The following is a 26,797-nucleotide window of genomic DNA, read 5'->3' on the forward strand; positions in this document are numbered from 1 at the left end:
ATAGAGAAGGAGAAGGACATAGAGAGAGAGAACACACATTATTAATAATGAAAGACTGCAACTGTAAGTCTGTGAGAATGCTTAGACAACCCGTAGAGAAGACTAAAGAAAGTTGAGGACCCCTATGCAACTACAGCCCAAAGTTACCTACATGACTGCACACACACATATGTTAAGACCAGGTGATATGTATTCTCAAGCACAAAGAGGAATTAAGCTATTCAAGCCATATATCGCCACTGTTCATGATGCTGTGCATTGGCCATTGCTGACCCATGATTATTTCACCTGGAGTCTAAGGCATACAGAATGAAGAGTACAACAAAAACAGAGTCCAATGGCACCTTTAAGACCAACAAAGATTTATTCAAGGCATGAGCTTTTGAGTGCAAGCACTCTGAAGAGTAGCTCTGTACAGTTGCCAGGAAAAGTCCAAAGCATTAACTATGTTGGCCTACAACAAAAAAAAAACAACTTGACTGGGGCAAGACAAAGATACAGGTGAAAGCATCGGCTTTCGATCATAAGACTGCAGATTGCTGGGATGCCACAAGCTAATCCTTTGTGTACAGCATGAGTCCACCTTTCATTGAACCAATGGCAAAGAAATGAGCGGCACAGACCTCCTCCCTAGGCAAGCATTCCTGCTCCTGCACATCTTATCCATTTCTGTGTGGATATGCAAAGATTTCCAGTGAAACCAGTCTGCAGGTTTTTCAATCCATGGGTTGGAGAGATTTCAGATTTCTCAGGCCTACTGCCTTTGGGGAATTGAATGCATCATTCTTCGTGAATTTGTTTTCTATTGCCTCATAGTCAATTCTTGCTGTAAAATGTTTCCTGTAAAATTTCAGAGTTAATTGTGCACTGACAAACCAGCACTATGCATTCAACAGATATTATTTAAAAGGTCCTAGAAAAAGCATAGATCTGTGCATAATTGTATACAATAAAAGCAAATCTTGCGTACTTGGTTAGAGATTATATGCAGTTCTGCTTACTATATATTAAAAAGAGTGTTGCAGAGCTGGAAAAAATACAGAAAAGGGCAGCCAAGTGAAATTAAGGGACTGGAGTGACTTTCCTATGAGCAAAGGCTAAAGGACATTGGACACAGAAAAAGATAACTGGGGTGGGGGAATCATAATAGACGTTTATATGATTATACATGAGGTAGAGAAAGTGGACAGTGAGGCATTTTTCTCTCTTGCCCACTTGGGGATGCCCCGTGAAGTTGATGGACAATGTTTTCAGGATAGACAAAAGGAAATACTTTTTAAAAAATTCAGTGAGTAATTAAATTGTGGGATTCCCTGCTGGTGGTTGTTGTGATAGTCACAGGCATGGATGGTTGTAAGCGGGGATTAGAAAGATTCACAGTATTCTGTATTCAGAGAAGCAAAGCTCTGAATTTTGGTCCTAGGTAGCAACATCAGGGAAAGGCCTTGGCCTCTCAGCACTGTGTTGCCCCTCCAGGTAACTGATTGGCTACTTATGGAACAGGCTGCTGGGCTAGATGGCTAACTGGTTCAATCCAGCAGGCCTCGTATTTGAGTCCAGTCTTGTTGTTCTCTAAGATGCTATTAGACATGAATCTGTTATCTTGATGATCGACATGGATACCCTCTGAAATTATATTCTCATGATTTTTTTTATATATATAAGGTGCTGGTAAAACCAGCTTTTATTGAAGTTTACATAGAACAGAGAAAAGAGAAAATAAGAAAAAAACCACATAATTTCTTGAATTTCATGAATTTCTTATAGCAGCAAAGCAGAATACTTACAACACTGAAAAATAATAAAAATGAAATATGGAACCTTAAACTGACCATGCAATCCTAAACAATATTATACCCTTCTAAGCCCATAGCGGTCAATGAACTTGGAGGAGTGGGCCTCTGTTTAGGATTGCACCGTGAGTTCTTTCTGCAATGGCCCCAAGTTCGTTCTCACTTTAACAAACACAAAGAGGTGCTATAATGTGATTGATATCACAACAGCAGCATCTCACTAACTGCCAAGATAAATGGTATCGTTCTTCTTGGCAGCTAGTGTTTCCGTTTCCTTGGCAACGTACAATCACTTCCTTAACCGTCAAGATGCCAGCAAACACGCACAAGAAAAGTTGTTTGCTACATCAAAGGATGTGAGTATTCTAATGACAACATAATACATTTTAATGTGAAAATTTAATGCTACATTAGCGACAGACTAACTGCCGTCTCTCTGCTTTCTTTTTTGTTCTTCAGAATTTATGTTGATGGCACCTTGGTTTGCTCAACTCCTTAGGCTTTAGAGCGCAGCTCAAGTACTGGACTCTCGGAAAGATTCTTTGGTGCAATTTGAGCATCAATGGGCTATTTCAGTCAGTTCATAATATTTATGTATGTAAAGTGCTGCCAAATTGCAGCCAACTTATAGCAATTCCATAGCAATTCCACACATAGAAGTGGTTTTCTATACCATAGCCAACCTGGACTTCCTTGGTGGTCTCTCATTCAAGTACCCTGCTTACCCTCAGCAATCAGATGAAATGGCACCCAGGTCAAGACCCCATAAGATTAGCTTCCCTAAAATAAGAATTGAGTTTTTAACAGTTTCCTTAAATAATGCAATCAATGTGTAGAGATGGTAATACAAATAATTAGTTGCCTCCTATCCATCTATTTCAAGGAGGTGGTTGCTTGATTACGTGAATTAGTCCTTTGTTACAAAAGGAGGATGGGAAGGACAGGTAAATCCAAAATAGAGCATGACGTGTTCTAACTAGGCAGCTCTTCACCATGCTGCCACGTTTTAGTATACTAATTGGAGAAACATAGGAAGTGACAAGGTCAGTGTTCACCAAACTATAAACATCCACCTTCATTAGTTACAGCTTGATTGAGATGATTAATTTGCCAGCCTACATGCAAACGATAATATTTTGCCACACTTGGGTTTAGCTTTATTTTTAGATACTTTCAGTTGTGTAACTGGTAGGGCTGACCTCGCTGCCATAGGAAAGGAAATATATCTGGCCATTACTTATCCATGATAGCTCATTTATTAGATGGCTCTAACTTTAAAAAATTAATGTCAATTTTCCAATTAGGTAGCAATGAAAAGCAAGTTTAAAATCCCTATGACTTATGGATATCAAGAGAAGAAAAAGGACTAGAGGATGACTTAGAATGTTTACTTATATAGACTGAAAAGCAGACAGAGTCATTGTGACTAGTGTAGGAATGCAGAAGAGCCCAATTTCAATCCCCAACAGTTCAAAGTAATAGGTCATGTATAATATGAAAAACCTCTGTCTGAGACTCTGGAGAGCTACTGCCAGTCAGCATAGACAATAGCAACCTTGGGAGACCAATAATCTGATTCAATATAAGACATGTTCATATGTGTTCACAATACATGAATTATATATATAGCATTGACTGTAGTCACAGATTGAGCTCCTAGTTTTCACTAGCCAAAAGATACTGATACCATCAGTTTTTCAATAACTGATAAAAGAAAACTTAATTTTGTTTATAACTCAGAAGTAAAACAAAGAAACAGATGGTGGGCAACTGTTTCAATTGTCTACTCACTGCAATATATAATGTCAGCTGAAAGGCATGTTTTGGTGCACCCATCTAAAATGGCAGAGGGGAGGGCCTGTGTAGAGATTTCAACAGATTATCAAAACAAACTGGAGAAAATTGAACAAATACAATTCTCATTTATTTTAATTGTTTTAATCTAAGGTCTATAACTTCCGAGTTAAGATGGCTCAAATAACAATCAACTTTTGACTGGTTCCCCAGCTGTACCCTTTCCCGGATAGGAATGAAAACAGAATGCAATCCAGATAATAGCTCCTTTAAGGAACAGCCAAATGACTCATGACTTCATTCTAGACAGCACGCCTTCTAGATTCAGCTACAGTAGGATGCTGTATATGGTCCAGCCTTTGAAGTGTTGGGAAGCTTTATCTTGTTCTGACACATGGGGCAGATAATGCCAGGTTTAAGACAGCTTCAGTGACTTCCAGTTAGTGTCTGGACCTAATTCAGAGTGCTAGCTAATGCACTAAAAAAACTTGGCTAGGATATATTAAGGACCACCTTTCCCCATATGAACATTTCTGAACTTTAAGACCTGTGGGGCATTTCCCTATGTCTTTCAGCTATCTGAGGTATGATTTCTTGGGGTGGTGACTTCTCAGCATTGGCAGTAGAATGTGACATTCTGTCTTCTGTGAGGTTCACTTTGTTTTATGTTTATTAGCATTCAGATGCTGGGCTAATGCGGCATTCTTTCACGGGGCCTTTGAAAGTATTTAGGGTATTTTGAAGGTATTTAGTTTTGCCGAATGGCCCTATTGCATTCTGTTGCTCTGTGAGCAATGACTTCTGTGTTGTCCTCATTAGGGAACCCCCCCCCCAAAAAAAAACCCCACAACGGTATGGAATCTTAGGTATTTGTAAACTGTTCAGGGGATGTTTAATCAAAAGCTAAGATAGAAATATTTCAATAAATAAAGACATGTGGTGACCCCAAACAGGTCAAGAAGACTTCTAATATAATTGTTCTCTCTGTCAGAATACCCACATTGCAGCTTTTCTGAAGTGAGGACTACGGTATATTTACAAACACTGCAATATTGATTGGGTAGGAAATTCTGTCTAAGCTGGGCTTGATGTTGATTAAAGAAGCCAAGAATAAAAATTGCTTTGGCCTCAGATGCAAGGAAAACAGAAGGTTTCTTTTTTTAGCCAAAACATTTTGAATCCTACTGTGGTCTCCCAAAGCTTTTTTGTTCTATAAACTGTTGTGAAACACAGTTTTCATGAAAGCTGCTACTCCGATTCATATGGCAATAGACTGTGAAAACCATCAAATGCTACAACGGTGTACTTGGAGCCTTTCTTCTCATACCATGATTTGTGAAACAGCCCAAGCGCAAGAACATCATGAGTAGAGATGTTACATCAGGTGACTTTAACAAGGCTCTCATATGGTACAACCCTCAGAGCTATACCCTTCTAAACCTACTGAAGTCAATGGCCTTAGAAAGGTGTAACTCTGTTTAGGATGGCACAATTAGTCTCTCAGTTAGATAACTTCATGCTCAGGCAGAACATTGTGCCATCTGAAATGAGCTTTAAAGAGTGGACAGATGGAAAGAAGAATGAGTCTCCAGGTTAAGATGAAGAGGAGCAAGAGCATATCCAGTTCTTTTAACCCTTGCAGGTTGACTGCTTCTCTGCACAGGTTCATATGGAAAGAGGCTATGGTTCAGGTTCAGAAAACCTTTATTGGAATAAAAGGAAAGAGGCTATGAACTAGAAAGGACCGACAGAACCTTCTCCTGTGTGATGGAAATGTAAGGCTTGTACAAGTTCACAGATACTACAACACAGGATAATTTAAAGAATGCTGTGATGCCCTCAAAAGATATAAGGGAGCTGTGCAAACAGTTGAAAGACTGTGAAGGGTTATTTATTCACCAAAAGAGATTGCCTTGATTGACAGGCTGTTCCAAACAATCTGATTGGTTAGCATCAGCTGAGCAGAAAAAGACATGAGAGCTGTATACTAAGGAGAAGATCAGTGAGATTTTTGCCTAGACTGAGTTGAGTACTATGGTTGAAGACAGAAATGACACAAATTCTGGCCTCCTTGCTCAAAACATAGCCAAGCTTTCTCCGTACTTGACACCTACACCCCTCTACTGGGAAACTAAGGTGGTTTTAAATTAATCTGATTATAGATTATATTGACTGATTGAGATAATGTTTGCGAGTTTTAAAATTAGAATGATTCTTATAGCTGGAATGTTTATAAATTTCATACTATTTTAGTTATCAATGATTCTTTTATGTACTTTCTTAATGCCAGATGTTTTTATGCATTTTGTAATTTGACTACTGGTCTAGTACCGTAATAATAAAGACTTGAACTACTCTGGGATTATATTGACTGGAGAGGATCTGATTTAAGCCTTAGCTGAGTACTATTTAACATAGAGAACTGGGGGAAAGTTGGCAAGGGAGGTAGAAGGAGACTCCCATTCAGGGGGATAGATATTCTAGAGAGAGAAGAAAATTCCCTACAACAGTCAAACAGGGATTTAGCTCTGCAGAGTACAAAGATCCCTGTCTTGTGCCTTTTGAGACTTTAAAAGTCAAAAACTGCCTTTAGAAACCTTACAAGTCAGTTAAAGACTCAGGACAAGTAAGTCATGTTTCAAGAAATGGGTTTTGGCACTAGAAAGAGGATACCGGCCTTCTGGAAGCCAAAAGAGTTTAATTTATTCAAAGGAAGTATACTGAAATGTTTGGAAAAAACGCCTAAACAAACATCTCTCAATATAAAAAATCAAATCACTGTGAAGAGCTTAAGAACAAAAGCCTATACTTGTGGTGGTTTTTCCTCAAAATGTCAACCCCTGATTACACCTGACTTTTATTCTCTATTTTAAATAAAGTATTTTGTTATTTTTCTTGAATTTAAAAACATCTCAAGTACCATTTCAGTGGCTTAAATTAATGTGGGCTCCTGATTCTTCCCTCAGGTTTTTAGGCTGAGCCACCAGCCAATATATCATACTGTGACAGTGTGGGCCAGTCAAGAAGGAAAGACATTACTAGGGCAGTTTAGTCACAGAAAGAAATAGAAAAAACAGAGTGGAAAATCTTGCCTCTAAAGAAGGGAAGTGGGCAGTCCCATCATAGAGGCTCCTAAAACTTACAAAAATATATGTCAAATAACCCATCTCAGTTGGTTATGTCACCTGAGTATAAGGTGACCAGATTGTCCCACTTTTGGAGGGACATCTGGGGGTACCTGGCAAATTGTACTTATGTTGAAATTAAGATATATATATTACAATACTATTTTTGCATTCTATGCATTCTTTGAAACTTTTTGTTGCTCTATATAGATCAAAATTTTAATCAAGACCCCCCCCCCCCCCCCCCGGTCAATGGTGTCCTGCTTTACCAATGTTAAAATTTGGTCACCTTACCTAAGTAATCCAGCTTGAATCCTTGCCTTTTTCAAATCTCTTGGGCTCAGGCAGCTGATTTCTGGTAGTCAGTTGCATAGGGTCCTCTGTAATACAGTACAGTTTGAGAACTGAGGAAAAAATAGTAGTGGTCCACTAGATTATCAAGCAAACACAAGTGTGAATATTAAGTGATGTCTGAAGTTATTGGCTAGTGATAGAGGAGCTCTGCATGTATAAATCCACTAATATAATGAATACAACCACACCACATACATTCCTCTATACAGATAAGCACAAAATGTGAATTAATGTAAGTCATTTCTTTCCATGGGAGTTTGTCACCAGAGATTTCAGCCAGATTGCAGTCAATGTTTTTTTTCTCAGATGGAATCAACTTTCTTTTTTAAAAAAATGGTTTTCTTGAGCATTAATTAACAAGGGTCATATTTCCAAAAGTGGAAATATAAAATCAGTGGTGCTGAAAATCCACAATGAAGAGCCAGACTGATAAAAAAATACTTAAATGTTGTAATACATTTAGATTTTATTTACAACACATTCTTTGTATTTTGTGTCAAATATTGGTCTGAAAATCGGCAACGTTTCTGCAGTGAAGGAGTTTGCAATCAAGTCTTTGTTAACATAGAAACACTTACCATGGTTGTTCCTCTGTTTCAAAAAACAGCAGTTTCTTTTGGCAAATTATCTGCAAATATATTTGCTTACTCCAATGAGGTTCATTTGGCAATCTAAGCAATTTCATTATATGAGGTCAATTAGCAATTAGTTACAGAATGGCAATATACTAAGTAATGCGTCAATAAGATGTAACAGGAGTGAATGAGGATGATGATACAGGAAGTGGACTCTAAAAAGTTGAATTAGCACCCCTAATTATCCACAAATTAGGGAGTGAGCAACAATGTAGCAAATGAAGTTCAGTGGCACTGTCATGTGATGCACATTGGGACAAAAAAATTGAACTTCAAGTACAGGTTAATGGGCTCTGAACTTGTTCAGACTGAGAGGGGAAAAGATCTTGGGATTGTAGTGGATAGTTCAATTAAAGTGTCAACACAGTGGGCTGTAAATAAAACGAACAATACGGTGATGCCTCTGTATAGATCTATGGCAGGCTTTCTCAACCACGGAATTTGAGACTTATTTTCTTATATATTCTTTTTAATTTGCTAAACGTTTATTGGGTGATATGACCATATATGATCAAGTCAATCTGCCCCCCTCCTCCCGAAATGGCCAATGATGGAGGGGGTGGGAAGCGGACGGGCCCTGGTGGGCATGCATGCAGCTATGCTTCCCAACTATAATGTGCATGATTGTGCCACTTCTGGGGGTTCACGAAGCCTGAGGAATGTTTCAGAGGTTTCCCAATGCTGAAAGTTGGTAAAGGATGATCTATAGTGTGGCCTCATTTAAAATACTGTGTACAGTTCTGTTCATTAAATTTCCCATTGTTGAGTCACATAGGGGGGCAACTGAGATGATTAGGGGGTTGGAGCACCTTCCCTTTGAGGAAAGACTAAAGAGTTTGGGGTTTCTCAGCTGAGAAAAGGGACAACTTAAGGAGGACATGGGGTAGAGAGAGTTGACAAAGATATTTTTTTTCTCCCTCTCTCAAAATACTAGAACTCAAGGTCATTCAATGAAGCTGATAGGCACTGTAAGGATGGTGTCCTGGTCAGTTTGAGGTGTGGACAGACCATAAACACCCGCAGAGTCTCTGCTAGCCAAGAAAACTAATCCCCAAACAAATCTGATGTGGAATTTTTCTCCCAATTCACATTTACACTCAACCATTAGCCTGGGAAGCAGAACTTGGCAGATGCCTTGTCCTGCCTCACCAAAATGAGAGCCTGGCTGAGTCTGTAGTAGACTTAATGTTTTTGCCTTCCCACTTGGAACTGATAGCCATGATTTGCAGCCAAGCCACAAAGGGGTGGTGTCCCCCTCCCCCTTGACTTCCATCTGTTGGTTACAAAAGGACTTCAAAAATGAAGTGAAGTTCCACGCACTCCATGGGTGGGGGGGGGGATTGAAGCAACAGGAGGGTTGTTCTTTAAAGGGACTAAACTCTAAATTCCCTCAACATCCTGACTGCAGTTTTTGAGACTGTATCACAACTCTAAGGCAATGGGATAATTTAGTTTCATAAAAACCCTTCACCTAGTTCAGAGGGGTACTGGTGGCCCTCTTTGTGCAAGAATGTGGAGAAATATTTGCAGGGGTGCCGCAACTGTCTCATGGCCAAACACAGAGGGGGTAAGCCATGAGGACTGTTGCAAGCACTGGAGACCACAGTGGCTCGTTGGCGGGACATCTTCATGGACACTGCTCTACCTCCTAGCCAAGGAAAGATGGTGCTAGGAGTTCTCGTCAACTTGTTCTCTAAGCAAGCTCACTTTGTGCCCTTCCCCACTCTGCCCATGGCCCCGAAGCTTGCTTCTCTTTTCATTCCACACATGTATACATTGCACAGTTTGTCCTGCAAAGCCATGTCCGATCCCAGATCCCAATTTTGCTGCCAAATTCTGGCGGGAGTTGTTCAAATTTCTAGGGGTTGAGCAAACATCAGTTCTGATTATCACCCACAGATGAATGGTCAAACTGAGTGGTGCCACAGCTTTGGGCACCTTGCTATCTGTCTGGTCTGTTCCCTTTTGAAGATCTTCCACATTTCTTGTGTTCTAATGGGAGGGGGTACAGGTGAAGCAGTTATATGCTTGTTCTATTATATCCCAGTTCTGATAAGGTACCGGTTGACTTTCTTGCTTTAGAATAAACTCATCTTTTTCACCAAGTCAAAGACTGTGTTTTCTGGGCAACTGAAGAAACTTGACATGGTACTGACTTACTGGTGGCTGCCTTTGTGTCCTGGACCTGGAGAGAGGTGAACCAAGGACGTCTTCAGGCTAGCTCTGTGCTAGCTGTATGTTCTTCAGCTTGAGGGGGCAGCCTCCAAGTGGCTTACGACAATTTTTTTTGCTGGCTGGGTGGGTCAGAGCTTGGAGGAGCCAAAGTGGACAGTATTGCTCCACCTTTTCTTTATTTAAGGTAACAGTGGCTGAGATCCCTCTAGTTGGTCTCAGCTTTGTTTCCCCTCCTACACCCCTTGAGTTTTGCTTGTAACAGTTGCATTTTGGATTTTGATGTTTTGGTGCCTTACTTGCCACAAATTGGTAAGTGAGGGGAGATATCAGGCAGCAGATGGGTTGCCCAAAGTTGGATCCATTCCCATGCTGCGCCATTGCTCCTGCTATGCATTCAATAAAGCTGTGGTTCTCTCCAAGCTGACTGGTGTCCAGTACTTCCTTCCTCATATTTGACCCCCTCACCTAGCCTCTGGCTTTGCCAGTAGGTTTCAAAAACCAAAAGGACTATATAGACACATGCAGGAAGACAGGGTTTAGTGTTGCAATTCCTGCAGGGAAACACAAACACCCTTATTTTCCAGATCAAGTAGAGTCCCTAGTTTATATTGTTTCAGTATGGCCCTGAAACAACGCTTTACTCTTTCGCTATAATAGCTAATAACACTGCATTATTTGCTATCAAGAAGATGGGCCAACTATTTTTCTCTTTATATTGTCAAGAGGGAACTAACTTTCATCCTCACACTTCTTTTTTTGTGGATGAATAGCTAATGCCTGTTAAATCTTGGGAAAGAGTAGCAACATCCAAGTAGGGATCTCAGCAGGCGGGTGTGTCCTGTACCAGGGCACACAGGTGCAAAAAGGTAGAGCTGTCAACATTCCCTCTAGTGCCTAATTATTATTATTCAAGATAAAATAACTCAGACCTCTCATGGTCTTAATGACACAAGTACTGCTCTTCCCCACCCCTGGTCTTCTTCAGTCTTTTGTGAACCAAGTTCCTTCTGATGAGAAAGTCTGTATGTGAACATGCTAAAATTAAGAAGAAACAATAGAGGATGAAGGCACATGTTGACCTTTTAAAAACATGATTCACACTACACTCTAAGCAACAAAATGCTAAGTTATACTCAATGCCACAGAACAGGATGATACCCAAAGAAGCATGCATAGAGCGATGATTAAAACACACACACACACACCTCTGCATCTAGATGAGTTATTACTGCTTACTCCCATGTGGGGTGCCACAGGGAGCGGTGCTCTCCCCCACGTTATTTAACATCTATATGCGTCCCCTGGCTCAGCTGGTACGGAGTTATGGGCTTGGGTGTCACCAGTACGCTGATGATACCCAGCTCTATCTCTTGATGGATGGCCGGCCAGATCTCCCCCCAGAAAAATTCGCCAGTTGTTTGGAAGCAGTGGCTGGATGGATCAGGAAGAGCCGCCTGAGACTCAACCCCTCTAAGACGGAGGTCCTTTGGCTAGGCCGAAGGGAGCAGGAACAGGAAGCGCGTCTTCCCTGCCTGGACGGGGTACAATTGTCATCTGTGCCCCAAGCCAGGAATTTGGGAGTGATTCTGGATGCCTCACTTTCCATGGAAGCCCAGGTCACTAAGGTAGCCCGGACGGCGTTTCTCCATCTACGCCAAGCTCGGCTACTAGCGCCCTACCTGCCCCCGGAACACCTGGCCACTGTGATCCATGCAACGGTTACTTCTAGATTAGACTTCTGTAACTCGCTCTACGCGGGCCTACCCTTGTCTCTAACCCGGAAGTTACAGCTGGTACAGAATGCAGCTGCACGGGTCCTCACTAAATCATCTTGGAGGTCCCATGTTCAGCCTCTGCTGAAGCAGCTGCACTGGTTGCCAGTTTGTTTCCGGATCAGGTTCAAGGTTTTGGTACTAACCTTTAAGACTATACGCGGCTTGGGTCCTGCATACTTGAGGGACCGCCTATCTCCTTATGCCCCCCGCAGGGCACTTCGCTCTGCGGGTAAGAATCTGCTGATGATCCCAGGACCCCGGGAGGCACGCCTGGCCTCGACAAGGGCCAGGGCCTTTTCGGTCCTGGCCCCTACCTGGTGGAATGAGCTCCCTGAAGAGCTGCGGGCCCTGTCGGAGCTCTCTGAGTTCCGCAGAGCCTGCAAAACGGAGCTCTTCCGCCAGGCGTTTGTCTAAGGCCGGGTGATGGCCCGGGGCTAAGATCGGACCCCTCTCCCCGGAGGGGGGAGGCCAGTACTAAACTGACCTGGTTCCCCAGAGTGTTCCATCCTATGCCCAATTATCCTCCGTTCCCTTCTGCTCATCCAGTGGGCCTGTACGGGAATAGTTTTAATCGCCATCATTGTGACTTAGTCATTGTTTTAATGGGGTTTTAATGGGGAATTTTAATGGTTAATATATTGTATTTGTATTAAAATGTTGTGAACCGCCGCGAGCCGGTTTCCGAGAGCGGCGGTCATACAAATCAAATAAATAATAATAATAATAATAATAATAATAATAATAATAATATTTTGGAATGTTTCTGTTGAATATGCTGAGACCAAGTATTATCTTGTATCTGAGTTTGTGTCAAACTCCTTTTCTGTGTCCAGTGAGGAAACAACCACCCTCTTCTTGTAAGAACATCATAGTCTGACGAAGGGTACTTGAACTTGAAGGCTGACACCTTGAATAAATCTTTGTTGGTCTTAACAAAGTGGACTCCGATTATATTGTACCTCTTCTTTGGTCAGCTCTATATGTTTGATCAAAACAAGAGTTTCCTGAGTGGGTAGAATGGGTTTGTGGTCATCAACTCTAAAGGGTGCACTTTAAGGGCATTGCACTGTTTAATGTCAAACTGACAAGTTCTGCTTTCTGCCGTGTCTGTAGAATGGAGCTCTTCCACCAGGTCTATGGTTGAGGCCAGTGCTGGCAGAAGATCAAATGGGGCTCCCCCCTGCAAGATATGCTCTCACGCTGGTTGATCTATTGGCATGGCTGGTTGTCACACCCCTCCCCTAGTCACCGTCGCTGTTAGTGGGGGATGGTAAGATGGTTTATTATTGTTCCCACCATATGGTTTTGTATTTTTGTAATTTTATGGTGCTTTAATGGGGGTTTTAAATTGGGGATTGTACTATTGTACTGAATTTTGTACGTAACCCGTCACAAGCTGTTGTGTCCGAGAGCGGTGGGCAATAAATCGAACAATAATAATAATTGGACAATAAATAGGTACTTGGCCTAAACAAAACAGCAAATGTAGTCTGGTCTAAAATTATATGACCTACATATGTTGCTAAATTTGCACCACTGCATTATTCTTTCATCTAATCCATACTACTTTGTACTGCTGCAGCACTCTGTAGCATGGTCTCCATGTCGATAACTAATACTGAGTCCCCAGTAAAAGCCACCAGCATGCAGAATTCATGAGCCAGGCCTTCCGTAATTATGACAATTTTATAAAATAACAAACACTTTGTTCTTTCTATCTGCCTGCTGGGATTTGAGCCAAGAGGCTTGAAGCCATCAAGTCTTTTACCCGTAGAGTTGATGGCTGGAAAATTAATTGTCTAAAAAAGGGAAGCTTGAGCTCTCTCAGCCACCCTGAAGGCCGCGAGTGCTTGAGCTTTAAGGAAACTATGGAATATTTAAGATCTTGCCCTAACAAGGGGAGGCAGAAACAGTGCACATTGTGTTTGACAAATGTTGCCACCCAATTGTAGTTGTAATGTTTGGAGCTTTGTGTCTTGAAATGTCATTCAATAGTGGGGGTACAAGGTTCGTAACTACTACAGATGTACACTCATGAATTGGAAAAAAAAAAAGAACTAACCTGAATGAAACAGCAACCCCTCCAAATAATTTTATTCTTCTGGGCAATGAAAAATGTGGGGAAAGCAATAAGTGCATCAGTGCCATTCATTTGTTGTTAGGGATGCTTGAGAGAGGCTGAAGGATTTAAGCAGGGATGTTGATTGAACAGCGGACCACCAAGGAAGACTCACCTTCCCTTCTTGTTGGCTATGAAAGCCTTTCGTTGTGGGTCACCATAAGTCAGTTGTGATTTGAGTTTCCTAGATAGGGTGGCATATAAATCTAATAAATAATAATATGTAGGGCTGCTTGAACACTCACTAGTTTGATTCTCATCCTGCTGGTCCATATAGTCCAATTGGGGTTTTGTGCATGTGTATTCTCACAAAGCCAGACAGTTTCTATTTCTCCTGTCCTTGTTGTGCCATTGGTGTGCTTTGGAGGCAATTGTTTAAACAGACAGGTAAGCCAGCCACAATTTTTAAAAATGGTGAGAATATTTGGATCCTGCCTTTCTCCTTTGCCTATAAATTTTAAAACCTTTGTCTAAGTGACAAAAGTTACTAGATGCTGATTTGTTGGGAATGGTCATGTTTTTGTGCATGTGCAAGCTTTGGGGGAGTGAAATAATGCAATTCTACTTAGGAGGCATTTGTGCTGAATTGAAATGACCCAGAAGGTAGCTGTGTTCATCTGCAGTAGAACAGGAAAACATCAGTGTAGGGGCACCTTAGAGTAGCACCTTAGAAATCAACAAGATTTTCAGGTGATGAGCTTTTCAGAGACTCCCTTGTCTCAAGTGCTACTGGACTTATATCTAGTTGAAAAGACTCAGTAATTGGTTCACATCTGACTCTCATGACTGAACATGGCAGTCTTGATGGCTGAACATATTTGGCATGAATTATGTAGCATCCCTTTTTATTACTTACCTCTTAGGCTCATCCTGTCCTCTTCTTCTCCCCCCCCCCCCAAATCACCATCCCCAGTGCTCCTGTTGCCACATTTCTATGGAAAGCTCTCTTGAATCTATCAGTAGGTTTGACCTTCCATTATTGGGTATACCCATGTCTGCTTGGTTCCACATAAGGCTTGGCTACAACAGAAGGGCCATCTACTTCCAGATACTTCCAGATATCCCTACCATTGTCTTGCTCCCATATGACATTAGGTACTAACAAAAACAAGCAAGTAGCCATTATAATTCACTGAAGGATCTTTATCTGAGTTAAGGAAAGAAACCCATAGATCTGCATTACAGCTGGCACAATGTGCATGCATGTTGGACCAAATCCACAGGACTGCACATTCAGCCGGGTGAGTGTGTGTCTGCAATCTTGAACTGTAGGCACACCAATTTTCCCTTGTGAATGTTAGCAAATGTAGCTTCACAAGAAACAGGATGATATTTCTAGTCTAATTGTCAAGGGGAATGTCTCCTTGCCAGGGAATTGTCGCTCAATCACAACTTTTTGACTTGGAAGCAAGGACATAGAAATCAATGACACTGACTTCCCTGCAGCATTATCTTGCAGAGAATTTTGAGGGCATCTCTCAAGGCTTGTTTGTGCAGTCTAAGGATTGTATTAAAATCTCAAGTTTCTATTTTAAGGGGGGGAATCTAGTCCTAGCAAGAAACATCAAATGGAAAAGGATCAGACATCAGATTAAATAAAAGATACTACAAATGGCTTATCCTTGCCTGGCAAATAAAGGGTGTGAAAAGATTTTAACAAGCAGCAATATTGCCTATTTCTGGTTTGGTTTTTGCATCTCTAAGTCTTGCCTGTTTTTATGAGTACATAATACTACTAATTATCAAAAGTGTAAAGCATTAGAAATAATTTACAGATTAAGATAGCCATTTCCCAACTAATTGCCTTTCTTACCCTTAATAGCTCTGCCTTGGTCTTTTCCACTTCATTTTTAATCTTTGCCAGATGTTGCAACTGATGAATTGACCTTCGTGGGCCTAGTCTATAGCAGCAATTAAGGCAGGCTCTATTCATCTCTTCACGGTGGTGAATCATCCGGACTGAAGTCAGAGAAAGTTGCGTGTTTAACTTCAAGAGGACATAGATGGGAAAGCAAAAAGGAAACTGCTGAGCAGAAGAAATCCTGTTTCTGTAATCTAAGCATCCCATCTGCATCTGGCAGAAAGAGGCTTGAACGAGGTTGTTAGCACTATGAGGAGCAAAGATGCTGGCAATTGTTGCTAGAGATACCACAAAGGCAGCTGCCAACATGCAGGTCCTGTATGAAAACCCAGTGACAAAGAAGGGATGTGCACTATTGGCTTTCATCACTACCTTCTGTAGGGGGATTAAAGAAATAGGAGAACAGCCTTTCCTCTCTGCCTCTCCCAAGGGTAAGGTGACCAGATTTTAACATTGGTAAAGCGGGACACCATTGACCAGGGAGGTTCTTGATTAAAAATTTGGTCTATGCAACAAAAAGTTGCATAGAATGCAAAAATAGTTATTGTATTATATATTTTTAAATTTCAACATAAGTACAATTTGCCAGGTACCCCCAGATGTCCCTCCAAAAGTGGGACAATCTGGTCACCTTACCCAAGGGACAATTGCTTCAGCAGCACTGCTAATTGCGGGGCATTGTAATGTGCAGTGTTGAAAGGGAGATGGGCCCCTGCCAAGGCAGGATGGAGGATGGCAGCTAGGCCACCTGCCTTAGAGCCCAGCATGGCTTTACCATCAGTTGTAAGGCATGTGCCCCCAGTTCCTTTAAAGGCTCCACCCCAGCCACCAAGGCAGAGTGGGAGGCAGCATTTTAAGGCAACAGGGCTGCCTGACCCTAATCCCTTTAAAGGCTCTGCCCCACCTGCCAAGTCAGGACAGGGAGGGAGCTTTTGAAGGCAGTGGGGTTGCCTGCCTTAGAGCTGATAGTGATAGCCCGGCTAGTCTGTCACTATCACCTGCAAGGCCAGCAGCTGGTAAGTGGCCCCTTTCCTTCTCCCTCTCAGTGTGTTGAACATTCTAAAATCTCCTGGTGGGCGGGGCTCATTCTGGAGCCTTTAGAATGTTCAAAATATTGTTGGAAGTATGGTTATGATTTTATATGGTACTAGTAGTAGAGCCCGCTGAAACCAAAATTCAGCGGGCGCTAGGGGCCTGGGGGACTTTTTTCCTCCCCCCCATCTGGAAAAAAGCTATCCAGGCCCCATTTTTCTTTCCCCCCCCCCTGATCTTGGACTGGAGCCACGCACCCCGGGAGCCTTGGGGCTGCAATGACAGAGGCAGACACCTGTTTTTGGAGTTGATTGGCGAGGAGCTGCTGCCTTTCCATGGAGCAGGCAGGCAGGAAGGAGAGCTGCTGCAGCTGAAGTGTCGGCTCCTCGTGCGGGGGGGGGGATTTTGCGGAGGGGAGGAGGAGGAGGAAGCGGAGGAGGGGAAAGTTAAAGTGTCGGGCGGCGGGGCTCACAGCTGGAGGCGCCCCTCTTGTCGCTCATCGCCTATTGACACGCCCACCCACCATCTCCAATACTGGTGAAGGCTCAGCTCTTTTCTACCGTTGGCTGCTGTCTGAGTTCCTTTTTTTTTTTTAAGTGTGTGTGTGTGTGTGTGTGGGTCAATTTGCATATTTGCCGGGCCAATGGCAAGCCCTAGAGGGCAAAAGCAACGCGGCCTCGTCCTGGAGAGTCAGCGTGCACTGAGAAGACCGAAGGGTTAATTTGCTAGCTAGAGGACTGGAGCCAAGGACCCCGGGAGCCTGGCGGCTGCAACGAAGAAAAAGCGCCTGGAGAAAAAGCTCTCCAGGCCCCGGAAAGGCGATCCAGGGCCGGGAGAGTTTTTTCCTCCCCCCCCCCCCCATCTTGGACTGGAGCCACGCACCCCGGGAGGTTGGGGGCTGCAATGAAAGAGGCAGACCCAGCGGGGCACATTATAACCTGTTTGTGGAGTTGATTGGCGAGGAGCTGCTGCCTTTCCATGGAGCAGGCAGGCAGGAAGGAGAGCTGCTGCAGCTGAAGTGTCGGCTCCTCGTGCGGGGGGGATTTTGCGGAGGGGAGGAGGAGGAGGAAGCGGAGGAGGGGAAAGTTAAAGTGTCGGGCGGCGGGGCTCACAGCTGGAGGCGCCCCTCTTGTCGTTCATCGCCTATTGACACGCCCACCCACCATCTCCAATACCGGTGAAGGCTCAGCTCTTTTCTACCGTTGGCTGCTGTCTGAGTTCCCAATTTTTTTTAAAGTGTGTGTGTGTGTGTGTGTGGGTCAATTTGCATATTTGCCGGGCCAATGGCAAGCCCTAGAGGGCAAAAGCAACGCGGCCTCGTCCTGGAGAGTCAGCGTGCACTGAGAAGACTGAAGGGTTAATTTGCTAGCTAGAGGACTGGAGCCGAGCACCCCGGGAGCCTGTCGGCTGCAACGAAGAAAAAGCGCCTGGAGAAAAAGCTCTCCCGGCCCCGGGGAAGGGGATCCGCGGCTCTGCGAGCCACGGATCGCCTTCCCCGGGACCGGGAGAGTTTTTTCCTTCCCCCCCCCCCCCCCGATCTTGGACTGGAGCCACGCACCCCGGGAGCCTGGGGGCTGCAATGACAGAGGCAGACACCTGTTTGTGGAGTTGATTGGCGAGGAGCTGCTGCCTTTCCATGAAGCAGGCAGGCAGGAAGGAGAGCTGCTGCAGCTGAAGTGTCGGCTCCTCGTGCGGGGGGGATTTTGCGGAGGGGAGGAGGAGGAGGAAGCGGAGGAGGGGAAAGTTAAAGTGTCGGGCGGCGGGGCTCACAGCTGGAGGCGCCCCTCTTGTCGCTCATCGCCTATTGACACGCCCACCCACCATCTCCAATACCGGTGAAGGCTCAGCTCTTTTCTACCGTTGGCTGCTGTCTGAGTTCCCAATTTTTTTTAAAGTGTGTGTGTGTGTGTGTGTGGGTCAATTTGCATATTTGCCGGGCCAATGGCAAGCCCTAGAGGGCAAAAGCAACGCGGCCTCGTCCTGGAGAGTCAGCGTGCACTGAGAAGACTGAAGGGTTAATTTGCTAGCTAGAGGACTGGAGCCGAGCACCCCGGGAGCCTGTCGGCTGCAACGAAGAAAAAGCGCCTGGAGAAAAAGCTCTCCCGGCCCCGGGGAAGGGGATCCGCGGCTCTGCGAGCCACGGATCGCCTTCCCCGGGACCGGGAGAGTTTTTTCCTTCCCCCCCCCCCCCCCGATCTTGGACTGGAGCCACGCACCCCGGGAGCCTGGGGGCTGCAATGACAGAGGCAGACACCTGTTTGTGGAGTTGATTGGCGAGGAGCTGCTGCCTTTCCATGAAGCAGGCAGGCAGGAAGGAGAGCTGCTGCAGCTGAAGTGTCGGCTCCTCGTGCGGGGGGGATTTTGCGGAGGGGAGGAGGAGGAGGAAGCGGAGGAGGGGAAAGTTAAAGTGTCGGGCGGCGGGGCTCACAGCTGGAGGCGCCCCTCTTGTCGCTCATCGCCTATTGACACGCCCACCCACCATCTCCAATACTGGTGAAGGCTCAGCTCTTTTCTACCGTTGGCTGCTGTCTGAGTTCCTTTTTTTTTTTTAAGTGTGTGTGTGTGTGTGTGTGTGTGGGTCAATTTGCATATTTGCCGGGCCAATGGCAAGCCCTAGAGGGCAAAAGCAGCGCGGCCTCGTCCTGGAGAGTCAGCGTGCACTGAGAAGACCGAAGGGTTAATTTGCTAGCTAGAGGACTGGAGCCAAGCACCCCGGGAGCCTGGCGGCTGCAACGAAGAAAAAGCGCCTGGAGAAAAAGCTCTCCAGGCCCCGGAAAGGCGATCCAGGGCCGGGAGAGTTTTTTCCTTCCCCCCCCCCCCCCCGATCTTGGACTGGAGCCACGCACCCCGGGAGGTTGGGGGCTGCAATGAAAGAGGCAGACCCAGCGGGGCACATTATAACCTGTTTGTGGAGTTGATTGGCGAGGAGCTGCTGCCTTTCCATGGAGCAGGCAGGCAGGAAGGAGAGCTGCTGCAGCTGAAGTGTCGGCTCCTCGTGCGGGGGGGGGATTTTGCGGAGGGGAGGAGGAGGAGGAAGCGGAGGAGGGGAAAGTTAAAGTGTCGGGCGGCGGGGCTCACAGCTGGAGGCGCCCCTCTTGTCGTTCATCGCCTATTGACACGCCCACCCACCATCTCCAATACCGGTGAAGGCTCAGCTCTTTTCTACCGTTGGCTGCTGTCTGAGTTCCCAATTTTTTTTAAAGTGTGTGTGTGTGTGTGTGTGGGTCAATTTGCATATTTGCCGGGCCAATGGCAAGCCCTAGAGGGCAAAAGCAACGCGGCCTCGTCCTGGAGAGTCAGCGTGCACTGAGAAGACTGAAGGGTTAATTTGCTAGCTAGAGGACTGGAGCCAAGCACCCCGGGAGCCTGTCGGCTGCAACGAAGAAAAAGCGCCTGGAGAAAAAGCTCTCCCGGCCCCGGGGAAGGCGATCCGCGGCTCTGCGAGCCACGGATCGCCTTCCCCGGGACCGGGAGAGTTTTTTCCTCCCCCCCCCCCCCCCCGATCTTGGACTGGAGCCACGCACCCCGGGAGCCTGGGGGCTGCAATGACAGAGGCAGACACCTGTTTGTGGAGTTGATTGGCGAGGAGCTGCTGCCTTTCCATGAAGCAGGCAGGCAGGAAGGAGAGCTGCTGCAGCTGAAGCGTCGGCTCCTCGTGCGGGGGGATTTTGCGGAGGGGTGGAGGAGGAGGAAGCGGAGGAGGGGAAAGTTAAAGTCTCGGGCGGCGGGGCTCACGGCGGCGGCTCTCTTGGGCGGCGGCTCTCTGAGATGGCCGCCTGACGCGGCGAGAGGCGCTTCGCGCCTCTCGCCTCGTCAGGCCGCCGGGCAGGGAGCCCCCGGCAGCCGCGCTCTGCGCGACTGCCGGAGGCTCCCTCGGGCAGCGGCCTGACGCAGTGAGAGGCGCTGCGCGCCTCTCACTGCGTCAGGCCGGGAGCAACTGCGAGCCGCGCTGCGCGCGGTTCGCAGTTGCTGGGGCTGGGAATCGGAGAGACCAATCGGCAGGCGCTGCGCGCCTGCCGATTGGTCCCTCCGATTGTCTGTCCGGAGGAAGGGTCCAACCCGGACCCTTCCTCATCCCGGACACATCCCGCCCCAGAAGCCCTTATCGCTTTATTTAGTCCGTGGCGCCGCCCGCGGCGCCACGGGCGGTGTTCAGATGATTCTGCAAGTATGGCAGGGGGGACGTAACATTCTCAGAATGTTAACTGCAGCAGACTGGCTATATCTTAACATTCCAGGTGGGTAGCCATGTTGGCCTGAAGCAGCAGAACAAAGTTTGACTCCAGTGGCAACTTTAAGATCAACAACATTTTATTGAAGATAAAAGCTTTCATGTGCTTGCACACAAAAGCTTGGATCTTGAATAAAACTTTGCCTTAAGAGTACCACGGATTCAAATGTTGTTGTAGGCTACCATGTCTTTGAATAGATGAAAAGTTGGATGTATATTCACTACCTGACCATCTTCAGCTCTCCTTGGCCTTTTCCTCAGATCCATTTAGTGGGATTTGTAGAGGCATTGTTAGGCTAGGACAGCCAGTGCAGTATAGAAGTACAGTTTGAGCACTGAACATAAAAAATGGGGAGTCCACCAGTGTAGTGGAGTGTGCTAGCACATCAGACTAGGATTTAGGAGACCCACTGTGCAATCCTCACTCTGCCACAGTCTACACACTTTGTGCCAGTCTACACACTTTCAGCCTAGTCTCCATTTAGTCTTCACACAAATCCTGTAGGATAGGAGAAGAGAATGATGCAAGCTGCTTTGCATCGCCACTGGGGAGGAAGGCAGGAGTGAAGTCAAAGATCAAAAAAATACCCAGCAAGCAAAATGCATAAAATTGATCACTGAGGTTGCTGCTCAATGACAAAGCATCTGTTTTGCAGGTTTAGTGTCCAGTGTCTTAATTGGTAGCCTGGATAAGATTTCTGCCAGCTACAGCAGTGGGCTAGATGCACCACTGATTTGACTTGGTATAAAGCAAGCTCTTTGCACTGAAGCTTATTGAGTGACATGACTGATTTCCATAAATTTGCTATTGGGAAGTATTGTAAAGTATTTTATTTTAGACAAAATGATATAAAGAAGCATACATGTCTTTAGCATACTGTCACAACTACTTATCGGAGTGACTGTTTTGACAGTAACAAACCCGTTCTTCCAAAATCAGATTGCATGTATGTTAATGGTCAGTGTGTATGTGGGTTTTTTTGGGGGGGGGGGCAAATTATAGACTGTTTTAAGGGGAATACCTACATGTGGCTGTTTACATGCAGATTCAGTATCAGTTTCTCAGCAGGGATCTTTCTTGACTCCAGAGACCCTCAGCGAAGAAGAAGAGACAATGCAGAGTTAAATAATATGAATGTTATTATATGTATGGTTTTATGTATAGTTTCAGTTATATGTAAACCGCTCTGAGCCTTCGGGGAGGGCGGTATAAAAATACGAATACAATATGAATAAATAAAATACGAATAAATAAAACAGAACAATGGCCTGACTCAAGAGAGGTTACTTATGTCCACGTGTTTAAGGATAGCAGTACTGAAGCATGGTCACACAACTCTGATTGTGAGGATCCACAGCAATTCTGATTCATGTATTGCAACCACATGGGCAGCTTTGGCACACAATGTTGCCTCAGTGCTGAGCCACGAGGGTTCAGCCAAAGACTGAGAATGACTATGAACTCTATATCAAGGGCTTCCCGTGAGGAGCACCCTCTAAGGAGGATATCTGCCTTTCCCCCAGGTTACAACACACCTTCTTCATTGAGAGAACATATTTGCAGCAGTATGCAATGCACATAAAATCCACCACACGTTCTTGACATTTAGGCTTTATCCTTTATTCGATAGATAGTGAGTAAGAGACATAAAAAGAATTGTTTGTTGCTTACAGCTGAAGTTTAGGAGAGACTTATGTGAAGAAAAGATTGTTTGTGTACAGCACTATGATGGAAAAAAGAAGAAAGGGAAAGCAAAAGAGACTGGTTCAGACAAATTATGAGAGTATGGATCAACTGAGGAGAAGAGTAGGATTCCTTACTTTTAGCAAAGCTTTGATTATCTCTTGCCATTTGTACTGTGCCTCCATACATGCCATAGGCCAACATATTATAAGGATCAATGTATTCATTTGCATGGCATTTTGGCCAGAATGGTAGCATGTGCATGGTAGACCATGCGTACACCTCTCTGCTTTGTTAGTGTGTCTCCAGTATTTTATTTTGCATTATTATTTTTATAATAGGATAAAAATCCATATCAGGGCTTCCTCCCTTTGGAGCCCTTCCAATGCTCTATGGCTTGGTTCACAACAGTTTCCTTCTGTGGACACAAGCAAAGGTTCTATAGGGCAATAAACATTCATGGAACTTGGCTTGGAAAATCATTGCCATGTGTGCACATGCCAGAGTGCTGAGGACATCAACCTTATTGCAGCTACATTGTAAAAAAGCTAAAACAGAGAACGAGAGCACATTGTACAGTTGTCATGGGGATGCAGCTGCAAACAGCTTTACATATAGCAAATCCTTCCTGTATTGGCCATAGATCTCAGACATACTGACCTCGCAGACCATGGTAGATATCTCAACAGACCCACTCCATATTCCCAGTGGTTTCTGGGAGAGAAACTCACAATACGTCTCTGACTCATGTAGGAAGTACATGTGCATGCTAATCTCAGGACAGGAATAATTTGCTATGCGGATGCACCTGTGAGCAGTATCCCAGGGAAAGTCACAATATGTTCAAGTTCTAAGACTATGCCTCAAGTCTGTACCTAGAAACCAATATCAGTTATTGCTTCAAAACAGGGGTGGCCAAACTGGCTCTCCAGATGCTGGCAGGGCCTCATGCTAATTGTAGCCCATGGACATCTGGAGAGCCACAGTATGGCCACCCCAGCTTTAAAGCATAGTATGGCTAGAGAAGGTGATGTGATCAGGCTTTTTGTCCTTTTATTACCAATAGTACTCTCCCCTACAAGGTTCTGGTTCTTCAGGAATATATTCATCTACTCATAAGCAGTTAATAAATATTCAGAATGCTCAAGTCTGAATTTGAGTTTTAACTTTACAGTCCTGATAACAATTATTGAGAAATCTGTCAAATGAAACAGCCTCAAAACCACCAAATATTTTGACTGACATCCTATATATGGTTTAAGATTATAAAAGCCAAAACAAACCACCTCCCCACCCCAAAAACCCAAAACCCAAAGTGCTTTAACTTCAAGGCACAAATATTTGCAAGTAAAATGACTGAAATATTGTAAAACAATTCATAAAGAGCTATTTCTTTAAAAAATTAACACTTAACAACAAATAAGCCTCTTTGGATTTGGGGCCCATCTCTTATATATAAATTTCAAGTGGACAGCTTCTGTTTTAAAAATAGGAAGTACCAATTACTAACTCTTGGCTTTAAGAATCTCTCATTTCAATAATTCCAAAGCGCTACTGACATTTGACGGTAACAAAACGATGGCCTATACTTTGCATCGCTATTATTTTATAGCCATCGTGTCCGTTCTAAACCCATTTAACTTGAAATGTGTTTTACTCTGCCTTTGTGTGGGTAGCTAAATTCAACTTGCAGACCCTGGAGCTGCAAATCAGTATGGCTGAATGTGGCTGACCATACCATCTCATATTATGATCATACACTTGTCAGTTCTTGATGGGAAAAGTCAACGGCAAATATGCAGAGCTTCAAGATGTGTGCAATTTCTTTCTCTTTCCCTGCCATTTGTTGCCAACCATTATAGGGCCCACACATAAGTCTGAATAGATACATATAATTATTGTATGCAATTCTCTCTTTATAAATTAATTTTAGTTATAGCATATATATATATAATATTTCTATAGATCTCCAATATTTCATTTTTTTTAAAGCCTCACAGTGAACCTAAGCCCTTAAGAAATTATTTCTTAAAGGCCAGTTGTGGGGTTTAGGGCCCAAGGGTGCTCCCACACAAAGACCGTGTGGCTCTCTTATAATATGTATCTTCATATCTATTTAAATTAGAGCATCTCAGTAGCAATTTACACCGTTCCTTCACACGGCATCCCCTATAACAAAATATTCCAACTTCTGGCTGGTAATGCTTCCACAGGGGTGGCATAATAGCAAAAATACTTCATATGTATATTTCTTGGCTCTGAACAAATATTTTCACTACTTGCTGAGAAATATAGTATTTGCCATTTTACATACAGTAGCTTTGTAAGACATAATCACTCTACAAGACTCTATATTTGCTTGTCACTTATTTCATCTTCCCAGGAAATCCCAGTTAGGTGAGGGTATAAAACTCACAGAGAATGTTTAGCACAGGGGTAGTCAAACTGCGGTCCTCCAGATATATATGGACTACAGTTCCCATAACCCCCTGCCAGCATTTTCTGGCAGTGGCTCATGGGAACTGTAGTTCCCATGGACATCTGGAGGGCCGCAGTTTTACCACCCCTAGCTTAGCACCTCACCAAACAGCAATATCCCAAATTCCATGAGGAATTTTGTCATGACGAAGTGGCAAAAACACTCAGCAGCTGGAAAGATGACAAGGCAGACAAACATCAGCAGCCATCATGGAGTGGCAACCATGGGGAAAGGGCAGATGAGCACAGTTAGAAAGGCAAAGTTATAGAAACCTGCACAGACCAATGCTCTAATTTACCCCAAGCCATCAAAGTCACTGCTGGTCAGTTAGCAGCGATGTTAGCCGCACCACACCATAATGCCCACTGCTAAGAGTTTAAGATGTCTCTTCCCTAGCACTTCTGCACCAATGGTTGCTTCCTTCCTAGCCTATTGACTTTCTGGCTGCAGCTAATAAAACCAACGTTAAGTCTCCAGTATATAATCACTTTGTTATCTGCATGTGGTGTATCATTGTAGTAATAGAGACTCTGGCATATCCTGGACACAATTCCGATAAACACAGAAGAAAACATTTTTGAATAATGGGAACTTTTTGCTTCTTTTCTGAACAGCAGCCACCTCCTTCCCCCATACTCCCTTTGCAAAACACTTTGAAAATTGGGGCAGATTAACAAGCAGATTGTTGTGAGCCGAGTGTGGCAGGGGAATGGGGCGGGGCCACTGCTTGGAAAGAAACAAAAACGTCTTCCTGCTCAAACTCTGGATTCCGGCTGCAAGGCGGCTCCTTCGACCCTGGTGTTGATTGCCATGCAGTCATTGGAATTGGTATGCTAACTAGGCCAGCCATCGATGTGGCAACTGATTGAAGGGAGGTGATGCGCTTTTACCATCTCAGCTCACAAACCTAGTGGCACAAATAGAGACACAATACTAGGGCTTAACAAGACATCTATTGCATCTACTTTTACTCTGATAAATACCCAGGAAATGCTGACTTGGCAGGAGCCTTGTTAAGAGTACGACTATTCACAGTGTTTCTGTTTTTTGTTTAGTTTTGCTTTTATTCTATAGAATTAAGTATTTTATGTACACTGGAACCAGTTAATGCCCTTTAGACAATTCTGTAAAGTTGTTTTATAAGCAGGAAAGACATCGCAGGGGAAATACGTGCTAAAAAGCACAGTCAAAATGACCTCATACCTTTTTAAATATAGATATAGCTATGAATCAACATGTGTAGAATTGCTTTTTAAATGGTCGAGATTCAAGAGAAATGCTTCCATCTGGAGAAAATACTGCCTCTTCCCCCTTTTTAGAATTTGTTCAGTTCTTTATCAAAAGCCCTAACTCTTAGTTTATATATATATATATATATATATATACACATATATATATACATTTTACATTAACTATAAATAAACACTGCATAGTTCGTTGTTCTTGTTTTGCTTTTGCTCTGAAAAATTATTGCAGTACAGTTCATCCCTTTGTGGAGTTCAATAAGGAGCAAAGAGCACGGGTGTGTGAGTGGTCCGTATGGGCCCCGGGGCCGGTCGGAGAAGTGCTGGAGGAAGGGCTGAAGTCTGAAAGAGGGTAGCTGGTGGGGCTGTTCGAAGACTGAAAGGGGAATTTACAGCCACAGCAGCAGCAGCTGCTGCAGCAGCTGCCAGAGGATTTGGTAGGATGCGCGGAGTCATTGGCTTTGTAGGTTCCTTAGAAAATACTAATTTTACCTGG

The 26,797-nt window shown here is 44.3% G+C and overlaps 1 protein-coding gene and 1 long non-coding RNA gene across 9 annotated transcripts in view; both read right to left on the reverse strand.

Annotated features, from left to right (window-relative positions):
• Window positions 1-357: 357 nt before the first annotated feature.
• LOC143820355 (uncharacterized) lies at window positions 358-17,708 on the reverse strand. Of its 2 annotated transcripts, XR_013225315.1 has the most exons (4): window positions 17,602-17,708; window positions 15,584-15,729; window positions 7,007-7,092; window positions 358-840 (listed from the first exon to the last, which is right to left on the reverse strand). It is a non-coding gene; the product is annotated as an uncharacterized LOC143820355 (long non-coding RNA). The 2 variants fall into 2 exon arrangements; XR_013225314.1 differs by lacking the exon at window positions 17,602-17,708 and having other exon boundaries at window positions 15,584-16,108.
• Window positions 17,709-22,485: 4,777 nt separating this feature from the next.
• The window catches only part of ZNF385D (zinc finger protein 385D), a 411,072-nt gene continuing 406,760 nt past the window's right edge, over window positions 22,486-26,797 (reverse strand). For all 7 annotated transcript variants that reach the window (XM_077302505.1, XM_077302509.1, XM_077302502.1 and 4 more), the window contains one exon: window positions 22,486-26,793. In XM_077302505.1, coding sequence (XP_077158620.1) covers window positions 26,557-26,793 — 237 coding nt within the window. In that variant the 3' untranslated portion in view covers window positions 22,486-26,556. The remainder of the gene's footprint in view (window positions 26,794-26,797) is intronic.

This window comes from Paroedura picta, chromosome 11, assembly GCF_049243985.1.
Source record: "Paroedura picta isolate Pp20150507F chromosome 11, Ppicta_v3.0, whole genome shotgun sequence".
Classification (NCBI taxonomy): domain Eukaryota; kingdom Metazoa; phylum Chordata; class Lepidosauria; order Squamata; family Gekkonidae; genus Paroedura; species Paroedura picta.